The sequence below is a fragment of the Tyto alba genome, unplaced genomic scaffold (genome assembly GCF_018691265.1).
Source record: "Tyto alba isolate M040663 unplaced genomic scaffold, T.alba_DEE_v4.0 Super-Scaffold_14, whole genome shotgun sequence".
NCBI classification, from domain to species: Eukaryota; Metazoa; Chordata; class Aves; order Strigiformes; family Tytonidae; genus Tyto; species Tyto alba.
In genome coordinates, this window is record NW_024881276.1 from 23,522,560 (window position 1) to 23,544,879 (window position 22,320).

Below are 22,320 nucleotides of genomic sequence, written 5' to 3' on the forward strand. Positions count from 1 at the left end.
AGTGCCCTGTTTGATTACTAATTGTTCTTAAATTTGTCGATGATCTTTTCTGAGAATGGTTGCTTTGTGAGACAGCAGTCAGGCAAAACAGTACGTTTGCACAGCTCTCCAAGCACAGTCAGGTCCTAAATACACTGTACTTATTTCTTTCACTGAACATACACCTATGGCCTGGTTTACTCAGTTCAAGGAGTTTGTGCAAGTTCTTTTGCACTTTATTCTCTTTATACCCTTATCAACATGCTACTTGTCCTGGGTTTGAGTGAGTGGTGGGGTTTTTTGGTAGCAGGGGAGGGCGCTATAGGCGTGTCCCCCTGTGAGAAGTTTCTCGAAGTTCCCCCAGCTCCAAGTCGGACCCACCTCTGCACCAAAACTGAGCCAATCAGCTGTGCCTCTGCAAAAACATATTTAAGGGACCTGAGAGGAGGAGTTGGAGTTGTGAGGAAGAGTTGCGGCAGCTGCGTGAACACCAAAGTCAGTAGAACAGAGGAAGAGAGGAAGGGGGAGGTGTGCCAGAGCAGAGACCCCCTGTATCCTGTGGTGAGACGGCAGGGCAGACGCCACCACCACCCATGAAGATCTACGGTGGAGCAGACACTGATTTATGGCCTGTGAGGGGCCTCTCATGGACAACCAAGGTGACTGTGCCCGAAGAAGGCCAGGATCTTATGGGAAAAAGTAGACCCTGCTGTTGTAGTTCAGCACTGGGAGGATTGCAGCACGCAGGGGTGTCCCATGCTGGAGCAGCTTGGGAAGGGCTGCAGGGGAGGGACTCAAGTCAGAGAAAGTTTGTGGAGGACTGTCTCCTGTGAGAGGGGGACCACGATGGAGCAGGGGGAAGAAGTTCCAGAAGTTCCATCCCCTCCCAAGATGGAAGAAGCAGCAGCACTGACTGCACCCCCCATTCCCTGCCCCTGTGCCGCTGGGGGGAGGAGGTAGAGATATTGGGAGCAGAACTGAGCCTGGGAAGAAGGGAGGGGTGGGGGGAAGGTGTTCTCAAGATGTGGCAATGCTTCGCACTGTCCTACTCTGTTAAGTGTTGTTGTTAGTGTCTGTATTAAATTTATGTTAGTTTTTTTCTTCCCCTAACGAGTCTGACTTTTGCTCACGACCATAACGGGTGATCTGCCCCTCCCAGTCCTATCTCAAATCCCAAGCCTGGATCATTTGTCCCTTCTCATCACTGGAAGAGAAGGGAGGAGTGAGCAGCCGTGTGGTGCTCAGTTGCCCTCTAAGCTCAAACCACAACACTACTGTATGACTGAAATACATGCAACAGCCAACTGCAATTTTGCAGATCTAAACAGATGACTCAGGAGGGGAAAGGAGGGGTAAGAACAGAAAAGCAGATGACTTACTTTTCATTTTAAAGCAAAGTTAATTTTAAAAATACTTGAAATATAACACTTCTTAACTCATGTCTTATCTGCAATACATTGGTATGTGCAAAGTTCCCATCCCACACTTCAAAAAATTAAATGTTACCTGCAAAAACCAAAAGTAACAAATATTGAATAAACGCTGTGGCATTTTGTAAAGTTGGCTCAAGGTTTCCCTGGCACCTGTAGTAGCCAAATTACAAACATCGTTTCAAGCCTGGGAGGCCTTGTGTGTGTACTTAATCATAGAAGAAATTAAATTTACACCTGCTTCCTATTATGCGTATGAAATTACAAAAACTGTTTCTCAACATACTTAATAATGAAGTTTTATGCCTGTCCTTCCTCCAATTACTATGGTACTTCTGAAAGTTAGAAACCAAAGAAAAATGGTAAGAAAGCAGACTACGTTTAAGAAGATAAATATCTACTCAAACCATTTTTCATGTAGTCCATTCTGCTGAGTCACAAACTGCAGCACTGGAGGACATAGCTGCATTCTAAGCTGTTAACTGGGGAAGCTAAATTAGTTGGGTAGTACCCTTTAACAGTCTGTAATTAATCCAAACACATGAGCCCTCCAGAGGTCAATTCTGAACCTGCAAACTCCTGTCCTGTATTGCCCTGTGGAGGAAAACACTGATTGGAGAAGGAATGTCAAAAGGCCAGCTGGCTCTGCTCACCAGCCAGGTTCAGTGCCTGATGCTCAGTGGCAGGTCCCCCTGCCTCCTACCTAACCCCTTCATTTAATAAACTCAGGTGCAAGTCCTGCTAACTTACATATGGCCCTGAGAAGCCAATGCACACCACCTCTTTGAAAGAAGGGTGCAGATAAAGCAAGTGCAGGACTCGCTGACACCCTAACACTTCGGTAGATTAGACCAACCCATACCTGAGCACATTCCTGAAAACTATGTGAGCAATACCAGGAATTTCAGAGGCAATGCTAACCAAAGTCACGTGTATCTGTTCAAGCCTTACATTTTCCTCTAGTAGTTCTGGTCTGCCAAAGAGACGGATGTGTAATTGTACTGCAATTACCTGCATGGCTTTTCTTTTAAAGCCAAAATTATGAGATTAGCCATTCTTCCCAATATTTAAATACTGTAATCATTTAGTCACGCAACATTTCTGCGATCTGCTGAATGATTTCTTTTGCTGGATCATTTTCCTTCTCTGATTGGAGACTTTTTACTTCAGAAATAAAACATCGCTAAGTAGAATTCAATGTAAATTTAAACATGGAAAGTAATGACAGCGTACTACAAAATTCATATCATCACAGATTACAGTTATTTAATAACTCTCTCACTTTAACGGTGTCACTACATTCTTGCAAAATAAAAACATATTATTTTTAAATTCCTGCATCTATAACAGACAAAATCTACATATATTACACATGAATGGATCACACAAAAGTCAGAAGAACTTTGAGCAAGCAAACATGATGGCAGAAGTGAATTCTGAGCCTACAGCACTCCACTGAGGTTAACGGTTCGCAAGTGCCCATGCACATTTTCTCCTGGACAGGGGCCTACCTTACATTAATTCTTACCAGGTTGCCAAATAATTCCTTTACTGTCACCATTTTCACTAAAAAGAAGTATGTCACCCACTCCCTTATTTTTATTATATCCTACAGAAGATGTACCCCAATACAGAAATATCTTTATATGTTGTTTTATGGCATTATATATTTTCACATTGTCCAATATACCGATATGAAGGAAAAATAGATGTTATCACTCTTTTTGTCTATCTAGGAGCTTTTTTTGCATGCACAAAATAATCTTCTGAAATATCTAACTGAATTTCACCTTTATACCGTCTTTGTCATATTGTAGCCATTCACAAAAACATAGAGATACAGATTTCTATGTACCTGCTTGTCAAATGCTACCCAGGCAGGAGCACCACTTCCCATCCCTTCAGGAAACACACTGTAGGTAGGTTTCAGCTTCTGACCAGGTAAAGGTTCACCTCCTATTCCAGGTTTATCTTCTCCAAGCAGCATAGCAACATTATTGCAGTAGCCCCAGTGCTGTGACTTGTGGAACTTTTCTTTCCCTATCTGTCAAAAGTTTGGAAGAAAAAGAGAAAAAAACATCTGTGCACTTGTTTTTAAATCCAGAAGAGTTAACTATCTAGGCAAGGGGGATTCATCATGTAAAAGTTTCTCTATAATTACTTTTAATACAGAGTCTAAAAACCTGTAACAACTGGAATGCTGCAAGTGAAGTGACATATTTCAGTGGTCAACTTGACAACCTTATAGACAAAATTGGAAAAATATGCCAGTAATTTACCCAGGCTGAGAGACAGGATGATACCAGCCGTTTTCCTCCCACCTCCTTCCCTGCAACAAGGATTGAGGCACGTGATAGAAAGAAGCAAGTCACCCATAAGAACTGTTGCAAAAGGTAGCAGGGAAAAGCCTTTCTATATATCTCCAGAGGACGAATGGAAATGGTTCAGGAGTACAAGGAAAACAGCCCGCTCTCATTAATTTTGACAAAGATCTTATTTACACTTGCATTCCCGAGTGCAACAGCTCTGGACTAGGGAATACACTTGAATTTTGGGGGGTTGGGTCTGAATCGAAAGACAAAAGATGAATTCCATCCAGGGCTATTCCCAAACAAGATCTCTGTACTGATTTCTTTATAATATTACTATTTTTTCAGGAAATTAAGCATGGAGTGTTCAAAAAAATATGCACAACCAACTGCAAAGAAACTCATCTTGCCTACTTGCATTTCTTGGCTGGGGCTGAAGCGATGCAGAAAAGCCTTGGGCCTCACAGGAGTATCAGTCCTGCCTGTGGGAACGTCCCTCCTAACGAGCTGCCTGCTTTGCCGGCCAGTTCCCTCGAGCGGAGCGGAGGCAGCCGGTGTGAGCTGCGCTCAGGCAGCCACCCTCTGACAACCCCACACATCAGTCTCACAAGAGAGGACAGGGAAATAGGAAAAGCCAGCAGAAAGCTCCACTGACCCTTCCTCCCACGAGCAGCAATCCTGACTCGTTAGCTCCTCTGGCTCTGCAATTCCTCTCTTCCTCGCCCTCGCAAATCCTCGAAACGCTCTGTCTGGGAAGGAGGGGAAGGGCCGCAGGGTAACTGCACCCCGGCACACCCAGCAAGGGGAGACGGAGACTACGGCAGCTGTGCCCTCCCTCAGCCTGGGACTGGGTGAACATGAGGGAAGATGAGGCTGAAGGGGGAGGAACTGATGTGGTGGGTGAGCACAAAGAAGGCCCTGGGTAAAGGAAAAGGCTGGACAGCAAAATTTTTCAGAGCGGCACAGGAGCACATCTATCGGTAAACTAGCAGAGGGACAAAACTGCCTCCCCCACTACGTCTGGGAGACTGGGCACCTCTAATTACCAAACACATATACTGAAGCCACTGCTCCCCAAAAAAGTGTAGACAATTCTAAGGTACAATCATAAATCAAAAAATGGTACAAATAATCATTTTTCATCATGGCAACATTCAAGTGCTCTGAGATAACACACACTCAGCACAGTAGTTCTGGGAACAAGTGCAAGCAGTGAAGCAGCAAAACCTGAAAGTAACCGAGTAGTTATTTCACTCTGCCAATACGAAACAGTGAGGAATTTGAAAGGCAGCAGCTAACCAACCTCATGGCCCATACCATTCAATGCTTGTATATACAAACTACTGCACACTGAAGGTTACGATCTGAACTGTTCACCTGCCTTGTGGTGCTCTAAATCCAATGACAAGGGATGGAGAGCTGAGCTTGACACGAACAGCTCAATCATTACTTTAGCTTGACCTTTGCTTAAAAACCTTTTGCATGACACTTTTCCAAGGATGGTTGTCTACAAAATAATAAATGACTCACTATTTTTACAGATTATCGGGTTCAATACCATAATAATCAATGGCCATACCTTATTTAGGTTAACAAAATCTGGGCTAACCAGCACCCCTTGAAACAGTCATTGCAAAGTGAGATGAGGTTTGCGTACTGGGGACAGTAATGATTGGGAGTAGAGAAGCACTTCCCCAGAGATGATATTTAAAAGGTAAGCAATGTTTTGAGTAGAGGTGAATAAAAGGGCACATAGCAAGTATCACAGTTTAAAGAATAATATCAAGGAAAAAAAAAAAAAATGAGTACTCCTGAACCACATAACTCAAGAAGAAGGGTTACTGAATAAAAGAGAAAATCAATAAAAGGAAATACTTGTTTGTGTAATGACCAGTTAGTCCACAGGGCCCCCTGCCACACAGCATTGCTCAAGCCAGGAATTCAACAAAATTAGAGCGCTGCATATTTGCAGGAATAATGTCCAAAATAAAACATTTCATATCAGCACATTTTTTTTGAGCTGCGCTATGAAATGTCATGCTTCGGTGCGCAGTGTAAGCACTGACATTTAGGCATTAGGAGCAGATCTTCATGCGCCATCCCACCCCTCCCTCAAGAAGTGAGCACAGGCGCTCTCCCGGTACGGGACTCTGGAAGAGACGGGCACTGACGGGGTCTGGCACCCACTCTGTAACACATCTGCACTTGGGATGGTTTCTTCCCTCTCCTTTGGGTGCTCCTGAGCCTCCCATTCTTGTTCGATTTATTTTTTCAATAATTTCATTCCTTGGTAATCTGATAAAGAGTTGGGGAGAAATCAGAATGGAAGGGAGTTTTCTGCATTTATCAGACCAAATGTGGAATAACTATAGTCAAGTTTTAAAAGGGAAATTTCCAGGCAGAAACATCTGATTTATACGGAAGGTGCTATAGAACAGGTCCACTTTTTGGCACAGCAAGTATTTAATTATTTTCCCCCTACTACCAAAGCATGAGTTAGGGAGGAAGACATAGTTATCAAAGCACAGTGAGGGTGGCAGTTTTCCTGAGCAAAGGAAAGTTTTCATGTCCTCAAAGGTTCTTCTAGAAGCATTTGCCGTTCATCTGTTTCTGGGTTTTGGCGAGCTACAGTGTGGTAAAATGTTCATCAAAGCAACCCAGGTTTGCTTCTGCTGGAAATTTTCCAGAATTTAGGGATGAAATAGCAACATCATTCACAATCTGGTATGAAAAACACAGCCCAACAGCTGCAATTATGTTAAGAATCTTTTGTGGCATTTTTGTAACTTTTAGGGTTCAATAGAAAGAAGATTTTAGATTTCTAGTCACAGAATTACTTATAAGCCCCTTCTCCATGAAAAGCAGCCAAATGCATATGCAAAATAATCTCTTCTAAAAGACTGTACAGTTATTTCTTTAAAAAAAGAAAAACAAAACAACAAGAAAAAAAAAAAGTTTAAAAGAAAGTTTAAGAAAAAGAGCATTTATAATTCAAGATCACAAAAGAGAAAAATGACATTTGGGAAACTTCAGCTAATGAACTCAGACCACATCCAGCCTAAAATAGTGACAGAACATCGTGTTACCTCCACAGTAATATTAAATGACTTCTAAAAGAAAACTGTGAGAGTGCAGGGAAAGAGCTTTACTGTGTCTGCTGTGCTAATGCAGCTAAACTGAACAGGCTGTAGATCTGCTGAACAAAGCTGGCCATTTTCTGTGCAGTGAGCCTGAAATAAATATTGAGGATACATTCAATAGTGACTAATGCAAAGGTCAGGATTCTCTGACTGCAGCTATTGGCTTTGCAAACTCAGCCACTGCAGTCCTTGGGGAACGCTGCCTTGTGCTCTCTCCATCTTGCTCTTTAAAACTCTGATACAGAGACGCAGCAAACTCATCAGGGAGCTGCACGTTTCAGCTGAACCAAACACAACTGGAAATCTCTCACCACAGCAGCTGGAGCGATGAGGGAGCCCTGTGACACACGCTGTCTCAGAAGCTACATGTTTTTAAACAAGTTCCACAGGGAGTTACAGCAGAAGCTGCTGGTAGCAGTCCGGTTCTCCTCCCCACATCCATTTCTAATTCCTACCTTGAGAACAGCAGCTGCACTGTGGAGGTCCTGCTCAAATCCTGTATCAGAATGAACTGTGGTGTTTCTGAACTACTCTAGGCTGCTGATACAGTCTCCTGGTTGCTCCCACTAAGCAATGGAAATAAATGCAAATGCGGCACGCTGTGCCAGTCAAATTCACATGACTGATTTTCAACTCTTTTATCATCCCTGGCTTGCTGCAGAAGTTTCAATATGTTCAGAGGTTAAGTGGTGCTCTAAAAGGAGAAATACCTAAGACATCGTTCCCACCAACTCTAGGTACCCCTCTAACACATCCCAGAACAAGGTACATCAACACTAAGGGCCTGGATCAGCACAGGAAAGACATGGACCTGTTGGAGCAGCGCCAGAGAAAGGGCACAAAAATGATCAGAGGGCTGGGGCACCTCTGCTATGAGGACAAGCTGAGAAAGTTGGGGGTTTTCAGCCTGAAGAAGAGAAGGCTCCGGAGAGACCTTAACTGTGGCCTTTCAATACTTAAAGGGGGCTTATAAGAAAGATGAGGACAGATCTTTAGGACCTGTTGTGATAGAACAAGGGGGCAATGTTTTTAAATTAAAATAGCACAGATTCAGACTAGATATAAGGAAGACATTTTTTACATTGTGGGTGGTGAACCACTGGAACAGGTTGCCCAGAGAGGTGGGAGATGCCCCATCCCCAGAAACATTCAAGGCCAGGTTGGACGGGGCTCTGAGCAACCTGACCTACTCGAAGATGTCCCTGCTCACTGCTGGGGGGGTTGGACTAAATGACCTTTAATGGTCTCCTCCAACCCAAACCATTCTGTGGTTCTATGATTCTATTAGCTTGCTCTTACTGCCTGAGCTGGCACAGCCTGAAAGAAGACAAAGGATGGATATAAAGGGTCCAAAATGCAACCCTCACAGGCTGCTACAGGAAGATTTGGGTTTGGGGGTTGTGAATAGAGAGAGATCTAGAGGAGTAGGGCTGATGGGCAGGAGGCAGTGGAAGGAGTTCAGGAAAGAAGGCAAGGGAAAGAAGAAGAGAAGGCAAAGCAGGCAGGCTTACTTATAAAGAGGTTGGGAAGCCCTTAGTCAAGAAAAGCTAATGTCCTGTTTCGGCACCAGTGATTACATGCAACAGAAAATACTCAAGTCAGGAAACACAGAGACAGCAACAGTAGCCCAGTTGAGGGCAATTCCAAGCTCCTGCAATAAACAAGATAGATGTGGAATTTCTGCTGTGCCACTTAAGTTTATAACAGAAACTGATATTCTCAAGGATGTATTGTCCCCCTGAGATCTCTAAACGTATTGTCCGATTCTCTGAGAAAGGCCATGCAGAACTGTTGCACAGAATTCTCTCTCTGAGAATTTCAAACCTCAGGCAAGAAAATACATTGATCAGCTAGCACTTGGTACATCTGACCCATGCGAATATGTGGTTCTCTCCACTAGCTGCTGATACAAGGCAAGAACATCAATCTGGTATTAGAAAAGGCAGCTGCCCTTGCAAACGGGAGGTAGGCCAGTAACACTAACAAAGGAAGTAACAATGCTGTTGCATTGCAACCTGTGTCATCCCTAACACTTTCCAGACTCCAAATGCACAAACTTTTTCTTGCAGTAACAGAGCAAAGCTATTACACGCTATGTTTCCACCACATGAAAGATTAAACACGGTTATCAAGATCTGTGATTTTCTGTCCTGACAAACAGGCAACATGCATACAACTGGTATAGACGAAACTGAAAATCTCATTATTGCACAATTTCAGTATCAGTTGGGCTCTGCGGGCAGAAGCCACAGTACCTAGGTCTCCCCATGGCGCTTAAACATTGGCTTCTGTGGCAGGAACAAAAGAAAAGAATTGAGGAATTTCCTTTTTCAAGGGTATGCAACAGGTAGTAATATTTTCAGAGGGGTAACTCGCAAGTTACTGTTTGTGAGAATGACAAAATTATTAAACTCTTTAATGCAACAAGACAATAAATGATGCATGAGCACCACATCCTGCCACTGCCAGGTAGACAAGGGCACCTCCCCGAGGCTGTCAGGACAGAGGAGCAGCAGCCTTGCCAAGGGGCAGCAGCACTCCCAGCAGAGGCTCTGGCCTCCCCAGCCTCGCCGAAGGGGAAAGGCTGACTTTGCCCATTAGCCAGCCTCCTGAAGAGTGGGGCCTTGCAGGTGGGCAGGAGGTAGGCTAATCAGTCCTCAAAATACCAACCTGCTCTGTCATTAGATCTCCTGATCACCCACAGGCGCACATGACAGGCACTGCTGATGAGCAGCTTATCTTCAGACTTCTGCTCAAGGAACAGGAGTCTTAAAGGAGATGAAGGGGGTTTATTTGATGGGTGGACTTAAGTGTACACAAACTACTGTAATTTTGATTGTAAGGATACTTGAAAAAACGGGCAGTTCCTTTTACTCTCTTTGTGGACAGTAAATATTTTATGCTCCTGATGCCTTCTGCTAGACATCATTCCTCTCCACCCCATCAAACCAAACATCAAACATGGCACTGCTTGTGCAATGCCTGTCCCTTTCATCCCTGCTCTTCATTTAGCTCAAAGGAAACATTACCTTATGTGACCGTAAGAACCACTTCAGCTGTTTTAAAAGTGTCCATCACCTTCCTATGTTTCCCTCCAGTCTCACAAGCAGTGATGCCCGAGCAGCAAGATTTTGTCCCAGCTACGCAGGACCGTAGCAGCAGCAGCGTCGTTCTCAGGTATGTTGCTGAATCGGGCACCGGTCAGTTACAGTGAAGGGAAGGAAACCCAGTAAAAACTAGCCAGTGGCTGCTGCCTTTTTCAGTGCCAGCACCAGGGGCAGCTGCGAGCTGCCCGGTCTCGCTGCCCTTGCTCCTGGCCAGAGATGAGGTTTTCTGCTCCCTGCTGGAGAGGAAGTGAGCATTCCCTGTAGAGAGAGCTAGAAGTAATAATAATCGTAACAGAGGGGTAATACAAGGGCCAGTGGCTCGTGGACCCAGAGCGCTAAGTGCTGCAAAAAGATTTCTTACTTCCCATTTGCCAACGCAGTCCCTGCTGCCCTGAAGTTAAACTCCGTGTCCCTAACTACCCTAAAGCTCTGATTTTCTGGAGACAGCCCAGCTGCCTTATTAAACACATCCAAGGTAGACAAAACGGGTATGTACTCCTCTTCCACTGCCTTTTGTGGGCCTATATGAGGCAGGTGGAAGCATTAGGGGCAAAGAGGATTGCAGCAGTAGCTTTAACAGTGATAAGAGTGGAATTAATACCCCATAATTATAAACCAAGGGCTGACAGGAAGAGCAATCCCCTGTCCTCTGCTCGTCCTTCTTCAGGGGATGCTTTGCTACTGATGTTTCTGTACAATAAGAGGCGCTGATGGCAATGCTTAGAGTACCAACAGGTGAAAATACTTTCTTCCTTTTCAATTTATCTAGAGCAGTGCCACTTTGGGGTTTTTTTCCCTTTAAATATGCTATTAGCCTCTCATTTGTGGAACTATGTGAAAATAAAATTAAATCCAATAGCCAACAACTAAATGGAGATCAGAAATACTTTTCAAGAAAGGCAAGTTATCAGTATTAACGCCACTATCTCAAGGACTGCCAAAAAGAGCAGCCTGGAGCTATAAAAAAAAAAAAAAACATTGTTATACCCTAACAAGGGTATAACCATGGTTTTACAATGCTGTCTTGTGGCAATTGTGACCTGGTTCTCACACCTTTAGTTTTCATAACAAATATACTCACTATATGTACTTCAGCATGGGGTGTTCAATGCTCTCCATGTGTAACTCTCCTCAAGCATGTGAAGCCAAATACTGTGCTTTTTCTCCAAAAAAGTTGGCATCCTGCCTATCACAAAGCCTCTTCAGCGCTCCTGTGGAGCTCTGGAGACAACTCCATCACGCTTCGAAAACAATAATCCCTATCAATTAAGTTAAATCAAAATGTGGAGAACAATAACATCACAGATAACACTGAGCTGAACTATTTTGCTTCCACACAACAGATACCAATGGTGCACACCTATTTCAATGTCACTGATACGCCCACTCAGCAGCTACCTCAAGTGTTAGAGGTGCAACCAGCTCTTTACAATACAAATTTTATTTCAGCAACACTTAGTATTCACCACCAGACTCTTTTTTTTTTTTCCTGCTAAAACAATGGCACCCAGCGTGCTGTTTGGGGGGAGGAAGTTGCCTGGAAGATCCTCACTGCTTGTAAGCTGGGCTCTTGCTGCAAGAGGTCCTGTGTGTGCACACACCTGTGCAACACAGACAAACCAAATGAAGCCAGGACGTCCATATATTTCTATGCAATTTCATGCTCCCTGTACCAGCATCTGGGCAGCTACAATTGTGTCTACCAGACTTTTATTTTAGAGAGCTGCCAGAGGTTTTACACTGGCCTGCACTTAATACAAACAGATTCATTGCTCATAAAGCAGGCTCCAGATAGGATAACAGCATGGAGAACTCTCATGTTGGAGGGGTACTGATGCTCATGATATCATTGGTATTAATACATGTGTCTTGACAAATCATCTGCAAATTGTCCCTGAACTATGTTATCACCTTCTGTACACCTCTTCTTAGGGTGGACCAGACTCAGGAGCTAGGAAAGCACCCCAGCAGTCCGGATGCAGGAACGAACAAGGGCTCTAACGGCCACAGGTTCAAGGTGTGAAAACTCCCTTCCAGATATTTTAACATTATTAAGAAAGCCTACACTGTTTCATCTGCCTCCTGATGGCACCAGCTACAGTGGCACTCCCAATCCCCCCTTACCTCCTGCACCATTTCACACTACCGATTGTGTTCAGCACGTTTCTAGCTATCCTTGCTGAACTAGTCTGAAGTCGCGGTGGCAGTCATTTCTTTTGTTTGCTATTGTAGCTGATGATAAAAATGCCACCTTCTATATATATTCGCAGGCTGCCACCGGTATTTCATCGTACCGGCAGCTCTGCAAAAAACACATCAGCATCCCTCACGTTCCCGCGCACCCCCCGGCCAAAATGTTTGGGTTCATTTATAGGAGGCCCTCTCCCAGGTTTGCTTTGTTAGAGACGCAACAAGAGCTCTAAGGGCTCCCCCCCCCGCAACCCTCAGCTGCTGACAGCCCCCCGCGTCCCGGCCTGCCCGCAGAGCATCCCCGCTCCCAGGGCAAAGCCGGGGGGCAAGGCTCGCACCCCTTCCACCACCCCGCTTTCCACCGGCCGGGGAAGGAGGCGCGGGGAGCGGGGGAAGGGGCCTCCCCGCCGCCGTCACTCACGCTGCGGTGGCCGGAGGCCCCGGGCAGGAGCGGCAGCGCCATGGCCGCCCCGCGCCGCTGCGGGCGCCGTTGCCAGGAGACCGGGCGGTGACGTCACGGGGAGGGCGGGGCGAAGGGGCCGAGCGGCCCCCGGGGCGGGGGGGTTGGCGGGGGCGGGGGGGTGGGGGGGGGCGGATCCTGGGTCTGGGAGTCCCGGGTGCGGCCGGTGCCCCCGGAGTTACAGCTCGCCCAGACGGCTACCGGGGGGAGGGCGGCGCTGGCCTTCGTCCTCAGGAGCCCCGGCCCCGCGGGGGGGTGCGGGAGGAGTGACAGTGCGGGCCCGGGGTTGAGGTGGGGGGGCGGGGGTGCGGGTCCGGGTTTGCGGCCCTTGGGAGCGAAGTAGAACCGAATACGAATCCAGTTGCTTCATTTTCCAGGTTTCGTTCGCGTCCTCTTCGCAAATCTCGTAAAATTTACCTCGGGCCCGAAGGTTTGTGTAGTCGCCTTTGCGCCCTCCCGCCTGCCGGGTGCAGTAGCCGCTGTCTAAACACGGTTCCCCCCCCCCCCCCCAAAAAAAAAAAAATAACCCGGGGTCATGGACAGGGCAAATCCCACCACATTTGCCGTTTACCGCAGGCATTAATTTTTAATGGTTTTCGGTTTTGTGTCTATACGGCACGTTTTACTTTGGGGGCTTGGGAGAGTGGGGGGTGGGATGCTTGTACATCTTTTTGTTTGTTGGTTGTTTTTCTTTTGTTTTTTGCATTTGAGACCACTGGGATGGTGAAACTAGGTCAGTGGGTTTCCACTTCCTGGTTTCCCAGCGCTGTATTATGCACCTGCATTTGCATTTAGTGCGGAAAGGTAAACATTTAAAATGGATTTTAATTGAAAATAAAAGGAACCATCATTTTAATCACATTCCTTTCATACAGTGGGTGGTATTACGCTCAAATTTAAATTTCAAACAGAAAATACACTGAGAGTTTCTCACGGATGGCTTGAGGGGGGAAGGGTTGTTTCTTTCTTTAATGGAAGTAACATTTTCCTTGTTAATAAGGGAGGATGCATTCCAGATCGTTTCCAAAGCCTATTCCAAAGAACAGCAACCATTCTACGTTATGTTCCTCCATTTTACATAAAGCTGTTCATGAATATATGCTTTTAATTAGAACTGCTTTTTGGAGAAAAATGGGGTTATGGATAAAATAGTTCGCTGAAACCCAAATATTTCAATTCTGATATGCCATCATGCTGTCTCAGAGGAGCGGCACTTCAGTTGCTTAATGTCCTTATTCTCATAGATGGAATGGATCTCCCCTGACATATTTCATACTCTATAATGCACCCGACCATGAAATTCCCATAACATACCATCTCTCCTCCCCGAAAGAGAGGCTGGTGGAACAGCATGGGTGATGTGTTCAGTCTGAATGAGTCTGAGAGGCGCTGCCCATACCGCTCCCGTGGAGCGCCTCTACAGCCTTCGCTATCTGAATTGAACTGGTGTTTGGCCAAAAGGTTCTGGTTTCAAAAACTGGAGTTTCAGTGAAAATCCTTTCTTTTTTTTTTTTTCTTTTTTTTGTCAAAAGTCTGAAATGGAGGGAGGGAGGGAGGGAGGGAGGGAGGGAGGGAGGGAGGGAGGGAGGGAGGGAGGGAGGGAGGGAAGGAAGGAGGGAAGGAGGGAAGGAAGGCTGTGCAAATTCTGAAGGGGGTCATTGCAGAGCATGCAGCACTGCCGTACTGCAGCAGCGAAGCTTTTCAGCATCACCCGTTGTTCTTTGCAAGTTCATGTGAACCCCCAATATCCTTTCAATGCGCCTTTATGTACCTGACAAACATTGCGTGGTAGGCAGCTGGCATACTTATAAAATATACCTTTCAGTTTTGGCAGCTGTCATTAGAGAGCGAGGATCTTCAGAAAGTAGACCCAATGTATTTTGTAACGTGTATGTGCCGATGTGTCTCTCTGGGATTGGTGAACCAACCTGGCTGCAGCTTCGTCCAGAATCCCCATAGGCTGCCCCTGCAGCTAATGGCACAACTTCTCATTTGGAGTAGTACACAATAGTGAAGAGTGAGTGTCTCTTTTCACATCATTTATCCTCCAGGATTGGTATCTCCTGTTTAGTTTTTGTGGCTCATTACATAGCGGGGTGGTTGAAATGTCTCAATACTCTTCTGATATCAATAATAAACTCTTGCTCCAAGGTTTCCGGCAGTACGGGCAGAGGCTGTATGTGAAAAACATGCAAGGGAAACGACAACACTTCTGTAGGAAGGTTAGTGAAGTACATGGCCTCAGTAGAGAGTCTGGTGCATTTCCAGCAGAAATTCCCGTGAATCGTCCCTAACCTTCAGGTCAAATCTTTCTGCATAGGTTTTTCATCTGCCTCACCCAGTAAAGAAGTTACAGGGAGCTGTGGAGAAAGGGAGTGTCTGCCTTGTACGCCAAAAGCATGGCTGCATTGGGATGTTTTCTACCAGTCTTCGATCATTTATTTTGCTTTCAAATGTGGAAAAAAAAAAAAAAAAAAAAAAAAAAAGGAATATATTCTACTTCAGACCAGAATTGCTCCTTTCTACATTACCTTCTCTTTGGGGGTTTCTCTCACATGTTTATATTTTTTGTTCCTTGCTATATTCACTCAAGAATACAGACCAAGTGAAAACAAATTAATTTTAATGCTTTTTCTGGGAAAAATAAAAGTACTACAGGAAAACCATTTTTGATAAAAGCTTTTTATTAAATGAAGATTGTTAATGACAACAAAGGCAAGCAGTTGGCAGTAGTAAATTAACTGTATGTTCTGACAGTACTCTATGAATAATAGCAGTGAATGTACGTAAGATTGCATTAGTTGTACAGTTCAAAGGAGGAAGAAAGCAAGAGGGAAGCTATAGCTGGGTAAAACATAGAAAATAATGTTTTTGTGATAAAAAGACAGAGATTCTAGTCTCTTTGTATTGGGATTGAGTTTTACTAGCAAACTTGAAATCAGCAGGGGTATGTAAACGGTAGACTTCTTTGCAACCCAAAACTTCCAAGAAACATCTTAATTTTTTAAAAAATACTGTTTTTTACTCTGACCAAATGCCATTGGCTCCAGGCTCTTGTTAGTTCATTTGTCTGATTGGAAGACAAGGAAACCATTTTTGATAAAAGCTTTTTATTAAATGAAGACAACAAAGGCAAGTAGTTGGCAGTAGTAGACCAAGGCTTTCACCTCCAAGTTGTGTCAGTTTAGAATAAGAAAGTTTGGAAAGAAGAGGAGACCAAGAAAGTTTGACTAAAATCAGCATAATTTAGTGTCACTTCACTGTGAAGACATGTCTGTGCTTCTGTCATACATGTTACTTCATCTTCTTTCTGGGACTGGTTTTACAGGCCATGTTAAGGCTGGGATGTCCAAAATTAGGTTGTACCCAGGCTGCTGAGTGTAAAGTGAATTATGGCCCTGTGTGGATCATCACGCAAGCACACTAAAACTTGAACATAAATTGAACTCTGACATACACTTAATTAGGTACCAGAAATCAAGAATGGAAAATTATTGCCTACTAGTACCTTCTTCCTTAGGCCTGTCTTAGAAAAATATCAAACGCTGTGAGAGTCATCACAGAAATCACATAGGGGATGGGATTAGAGGGATCAAACTCACGTATGCACACACAGAGAGCTACAGCCCTACCTGCAGCTAGCTAGCATAGAGGGAAAAAGGGAAAATCCTGACATGGCAGTTCATTGCAGTGCAGTGTGGGTCAACTGACACCATCAATGAACGATCCTTAGAAATACCGATTCTCTGTTTTCGCGTGTCTTTTATTACCTCATTCATTTTGTTTTCTCCAGTCAGTGAACATGTAGCCTATGAAGATTCTTGTTCAGTGGCCAGAAAACAATGCTCAGACCATAATTTTTGGCTTCAGCTGTGGAGTACTCCAGACAACTCACTCAGGGAAAATCGGGCATTTTTGCGGCCATGGGTCTGTGCTGGCCATGGACCACATGGGTGCTTGGCGCATCGCTGCTGCAGCTGCCCACCGCCCCAAGAAGACAAGGTGTTAAGCGTGAATTTCCACAGCTCACAGCCCATAACCTTTTCCTCCTGGTGATGCTGTGAGGGACGGGAGAACGGAAAAGCAGTTACAGCCAGCCTGGTCTCACTGGAAGGTTTCCTTGGCCGGAATGACCTTTCCAAGGCTAATTGCTCCAATTCACCGTGTCCTAACAAGTCACATTTGCACATGGGTCACCTCGCTCCGATCTGCCATGCCCTACGGGGAAGCGAGGGGCTGGGCAGGGAGGTGGGCAGGAGCCATAGTACCCGCGTTGGTGCTACCTCCCTGGTGCAGCCTGCGTGTTAGGGGCCATGCAGTAGGATGGTTTTCCTCCCCTTTTGTCCCCACCCCATCACACCATCTCACACCAATTCATCAGCCTCTGGAAACTTGATGGAAGAAGTTTGCTGTCTCACAGAACAAGCTTAGTGCGTGTGTTTCACTTTGCCATGCCCACTTGAAGCATTTTGAAGTTCCTACTCATCTGATACCCAGCTCTTTTACATAAGGTGTGAGCTTTTCAGGGATGTTCGCAATCAGCCTGACTTCCCTGTCATTGAAGACATGGAGACTATGAGGGGCTGCTTTCCTAAGTCCCCCACAGTTCTGCAAGTACACAAAAAATAAATATTCTGGGCTTGGTAGATACCTTTGAGTTGCCCCCGCTGCATATATTCAGTGAGATCTACAGTAAGGAGTAGCTGTTCAGTTCCTCTTCACCCTCCTTACGTGGGCTGATTTGAGATGCAGCCACGCTAGTAAAATGAACCTGACAGAAAAGCCTCTAATTTAATTCAGAAGTGGAATGCAGATTTTTTTGCAATTAAACCATAGACACACATTTAATACAGCACGCAGTAGTTGCTGGGAAGAGTAGGAAAAACCCATGGTAAGTAACACACCTAACAAACCGACAGGAGGAAAGTACAAATACAGCACTCGGCAGCAACATAACCATTCGTCAAAATGCAGTCGAGGCCTCCAAGTTTTGTCGTCACCTGCACAAAGGGCGAAGCAGGCGTTCCTTCCTCCAGATAACATCTATTTCAGAGTGATGACAAATCACCTGGGAGCATGAAGCCCCCGTGGTGGCGAGGCACGGTGACACTCTGACAAGAGCAGCCTAAAAGGGCAGCCACCTTTTGGCCAAAGCCAGGGAAATGCCGCCATCGCCTCGGCTGCAGCATCCAGACACCTGATGACAGTGTCAGACGCTGCGGAACGGTGGGTCGCACTCATGGCCACAATAAAGAAGGGAGGCAGCTATTTCCCTCCTGTCTGTATTTGGGTTTCCTTCCTTTACTCCTGACGTGTTTGGGATGTCAGTGGGACATCCATGTTAGGAACATTTCCCGACTCTCCTCTTTTCACTCTCACACTGCCTTGCTGACAAAAATGAGGGGTTTGGCTCAGCCGAAGTGTCAATACACATCTTTCCTCCTTTCCACCAGTGGTGTAACTTGCCCGTAGCCTGAATCTCCATGCCCATTGGCAAAGCTCTCCCATCCAGCCAACAAGGCACCACAAGGCACTCAAAAACCCCAGCCCTGGCTCTGTTCAGCCAGACTTACCAGTCTGCTTCCTTCTGCCTAGGAAAATTATGTGGGCATTTCTCCAAGTCTTGCAACTTGCCTTGAGGATACGCCATCAGTTGAGGCTGCATGACTGATCAATTCCTCCCTCTCCTCCCATCCTCCATTTTCCAGCTTAATCTTTTCAGCTGATGGATAAAACAACAAAAAAACCCCACAACCCAACAATTTTTAAAATTCCCATGGCAATAAATAGATAGACAGATTACAGTCAATTACCAGAAACTGCTATTGATCAAGTCTGGTTTAGAAGTATACTTGCTTTCTGCAATCAAGCTTACAATACAATTTGTGCTGCATTCAGCATCTGTTTCAATTAAAATGAGAGGGTAGGAAATGCTACTTACTTTAAATAAAAAGCTTTCAAGCTATCCTTGCAGGCTGCTTTGAGGATCTAGGACAGATCAAAGCTGCTTTGAGAATTCATCCATTCTGCTTCAAATATGATAGTGCATTGTCCATAGAAAAAATTAAGACAGTGTAAGATATCAAAGATAGCAAAGCAGCAAGTACATTGTGGGTTTCCAAGCAGCGGTCTCAAAACTGAAGTCTGCCAGAATAATAACAGAACAGGAGTGACAGTAATCCTCTCCATCACAGGGACCAAGACGTTGGCAATTGCAGGCACTGCACCAGAAATTGTTTCTTAAATTAATCAAGTTCTGTCTTAATGATAGTGAGGTCATCTGTATGGATCAAAAGGCTTGGTCAATACCAGCTTCTCAAAACTGACCGAAATCAGTCAATTATGAATAAGTTAGGAATTGAGGTTTAACCCAAACCTAATCCCTTTGCTGACTAGGACTTTTTTCTAACTTCCAGACTAAAGGCATTCATAGCAAACGTATCCTTTTCATCCTTGTTTTGACATTGTCCTTTGAATAACGTGTCTCCTTTTTGCCGTTTGATGCCTGCTCCTTACATAATGGCAGAGAGCAATCACCTCTCCTTTCAGCTTCTCGCCAAGTTTAGCAAACCAGACTTTTTGGCACTCTGTGTGATAACTCATCTTTCTTCTGAACACCCAGACCTGCTTTTCTCTCTGTCTCTTCCAGTCTGAGTGCATCTTCCTTGAATAAAAGTAGCTATTCACAACAACCTAAAAGAAGTCTTACCAAGGTGCTGCACTGCTCCAGTCACTCTCATCTCTTCTGTCACTCTGCTGTATCTTCTCAGTATTTCTTTCTCCTGTCTTTTTGCTTTCTTGGGTTTGCGCTTCCTCCTATTCCCTCTCATTCCCACTTATACCACTTCTGTTTCTGATTCTTTTCTTCACTACTGCTTTTCTCATCAAAGGCCAAAATAAGTGAGAAAAGCGTCAGGTCCCCCTTTCCAAACCTGTTGATTGAACGTGCTAAAGAATAAGTGGTCTGCGGGGAATAGGATTTATTGGGCTGTTAGCCTGAATGGAGCCGTCTGGTTCAGCCTGTTGAGTCTCTGTGAACAATTTCTTACTGCACAGCTCCACCACTGCTCTTCCTCTCTTCTAAATGTACTTTGAAAGACTTCTGGATCAGTGTGTGAGGCCAATGTGTAAGACCTAATTTAGGGGATGGGAGAAGCAGACTTCACTGTCTATCAATCAGAGGTGGTTTCATGCCCTTAAAATTTATTTTTCAAGGCAACCGGTCCTGATGCTGCATGGTTACTTTGTCTTCCATATGTTGAAATTAAAGCCACTGTCCTGATGGGGTTTTGTCTGTTTGTTTAGAGGTAACCTGTGTTAGCACAGAAAGAAATGTCTTAACCTGAATTTCATCTTGAACTTGTGAATAAACTCAGTTCTTTTTATGAAGGAGATACCTAGTCTTATTTGCTATGGTTCTACCTTAAAGATGAAGCAAACTCCAGATCCTGTCAATTAAAAGGATAAAGAAGGTTTAAATGAGGGATGAAACCCTCTGTCATGCTAGGGCATAACATTAGCTGATCACTAGCATGTTCCACACCACAGTGAGACCATATTTATTTTTGTGTGCTAAATACTGTAGCAAGGATAGTTAACAAATAAATAAATGAGTCGAGGTTGAATCCTTAAGGGAATTTCAAGTGGAACAAAGACTAATGTGAAAGTTGAGACTATAACAACCTCGACAGTGTCCCTTTAAATTACATTTAATAAATACCATGGAGCTGAAGTGTTCTGTGGTTATGCATATATTTGTAACAAACGGTTGCACAAATATTTGGCTCCTAACGATGAACTAAATGGTATGACATTTGCCTGGGAAAATTAATTACTTTAACGTGTGTTGTATAAAATATGAGATAATCATGTAATCTATGTGTATACTGTAGAGTGTTGCTGAGTGACTAAGTTATTACCAAAGGAAATTTATGAGAAATAAACAAGAAATACTCGGAGATGCTGTAAATGTCATGTTATGCTCAAGGGCCTTTTGCGGCTGAATAGTTTTTATGTGGTTGAGGACAGGATCATGCAGCAAAAAGTCAAGTTAGAATGAGTTAATCTTTGTATTTGCACATAATTTTATTGGTATTTAACGTAGCTATGATGTTTCTGTTTCAGATTACAGGGTCAGTTCATAGTGAGGATGACAAGATCAAATCAGACTAGACTGAGTGATCCAGTGGGGTCTCAGCACCAAATTTTAAACTGCCTAGGTTCCAGAAGAAAAGCTGCCTTTTAAAGAAATGGGGAATAAAGTGGTCTGCTGGTTTGGGCAAAATCTTACTGTCTAGTTTATGTCACTTCTTGGAAGGGTGAAATAATCTCCCTTAGAGGTCCTGCCTATGAAGAGGCGCTTCTCTGTGTAACTTTCAGGCCTCACAAGCAGGGAAGCTTCAGCAGCTGCCAGAGCTCTGCCCTCCCCTCCCATTAGGCTGCTCCACAGAGTCTACATGAGACTGCGTACACGAGGAAGAAATGGAAAGAAGTGAACTGGAGAAACATGAACTGGTGAGGGAAAAGCAGATACTTAGATTTCTTCTCAGACAAAAAGTGTAGAATGCGATGGACATGATCTCTAAATAGTAGCAAGAAATAATATGGTAAAAAAACACATCCATTGAGCTTGTCTTCTTTCCTCTAACTAAGAAACTCAGATAGATGAGGCTCTTTCTAGAGCAGCTAGCAGAATAATTTAAAGAAAAACGATGCTGATTGGTTTGAGGGGGGTCTAACTACTCCGATAGTTATGAAGGATGTGAAAAAGTAGGGCATAGCCTGCTCAGCGAGTGTGTCACCAGCATTTTGTCATGCAGCAGTACAGAAAGCAGCTTCCCAGGTGGCGGTCCTGGAGTCAGCTCCTACCACGGCAGAGGAACAGCTGGGGAGGGTGAAGGTAGAGGACAATGTTGGTGAGAGAGTTACAGGATTTGTAAGCCTCGGGGAATGAAGGAAGGATAACATAAACCTGAAGGCAAAGGACTTGAAGGCAACAGACTTTAATGAACACAGAGGATATTAGCAGGTAAATTTCTCTGGGAATCAAATCTATGGAAGAAAAGAGCTCCAGAAAGAGTTGATGGTTCAATAAAAAAAAAACAAAAACAAAAACAAAAACAAAAAAAAACCCAAACAACAACAACAAAAAAACCCCAAAACAAACAAACAAAAATACAGTAGGAGCAGAATCACAAAATATCCCAGTGTGTAGAAAGGATAGAAAATGCAGTAAGAGATATCGGTGAAATCACAAGCTCTTCAGTGATCTCAAGTGCAAGAAGGGAGTGTACAGAACATAGAAACTAGGTCAAATATCTAAAAATGAATGTTAAAAAAAACCCTCAGCATGAGCATACAGAGACAAAATCAGAAAGTCTAAGGCACAAAATAAAATACTTCTCCTATTCTTTGCTTATACTAATAAGGCATTTTAAGGGTATCTTTGATAGTAACAAAACGGGAAACCAAGGGAAGAATTACTCTATAGGTAGGAAAATTGACAGATGATGCTGAGAAGCTCAGAGAGTAGTGCCTTTTTTGAAGAAGACTAGAAGAGGACAAACAGTGCTTCTCTTAAAAGCAGGGGCAGGGAATTGTGGAGCCAGGGATTTAGAAATAATCACCATCCCTGTAACTCCTCAGAAAAGACTAAAACAAATAATCAGGTGATTTATAATTCCATTAAATTTAAAAATGAGATGC

The 22,320-nt window shown here is 44.3% G+C and overlaps 1 protein-coding gene across 6 annotated transcripts in view; it reads right to left on the reverse strand.

The window, feature by feature from the left end:
- The window catches only part of EFHC2 (EF-hand domain containing 2), a 70,347-nt gene extending 57,656 nt beyond the window's left edge, over window positions 1-12,691 (reverse strand). For 3 of the 6 annotated variants that reach the window (XM_042788812.1, XM_042788811.1, XM_042788813.1), the window contains exons 1-2: window positions 12,577-12,691; window positions 3,265-3,453 (exon numbers count right to left, since the gene is read on the reverse strand). In XM_042788812.1, coding sequence (XP_042644746.1) covers window positions 3,265-3,453; window positions 12,577-12,618 — 231 coding nt within the window. In that variant the 5' untranslated portion in view covers window positions 12,619-12,691. Of the gene's footprint in view, window positions 1-3,264; window positions 3,454-4,132; window positions 5,962-11,046; window positions 11,203-12,089; window positions 12,326-12,576 lie in introns of those variants that run through there. The other 3 variants (XM_032994480.2, XM_032994482.2, XM_032994478.2) reach the window with 3 other exon arrangements.
- Window positions 12,692-22,320: the final 9,629 nt, after the last annotated feature.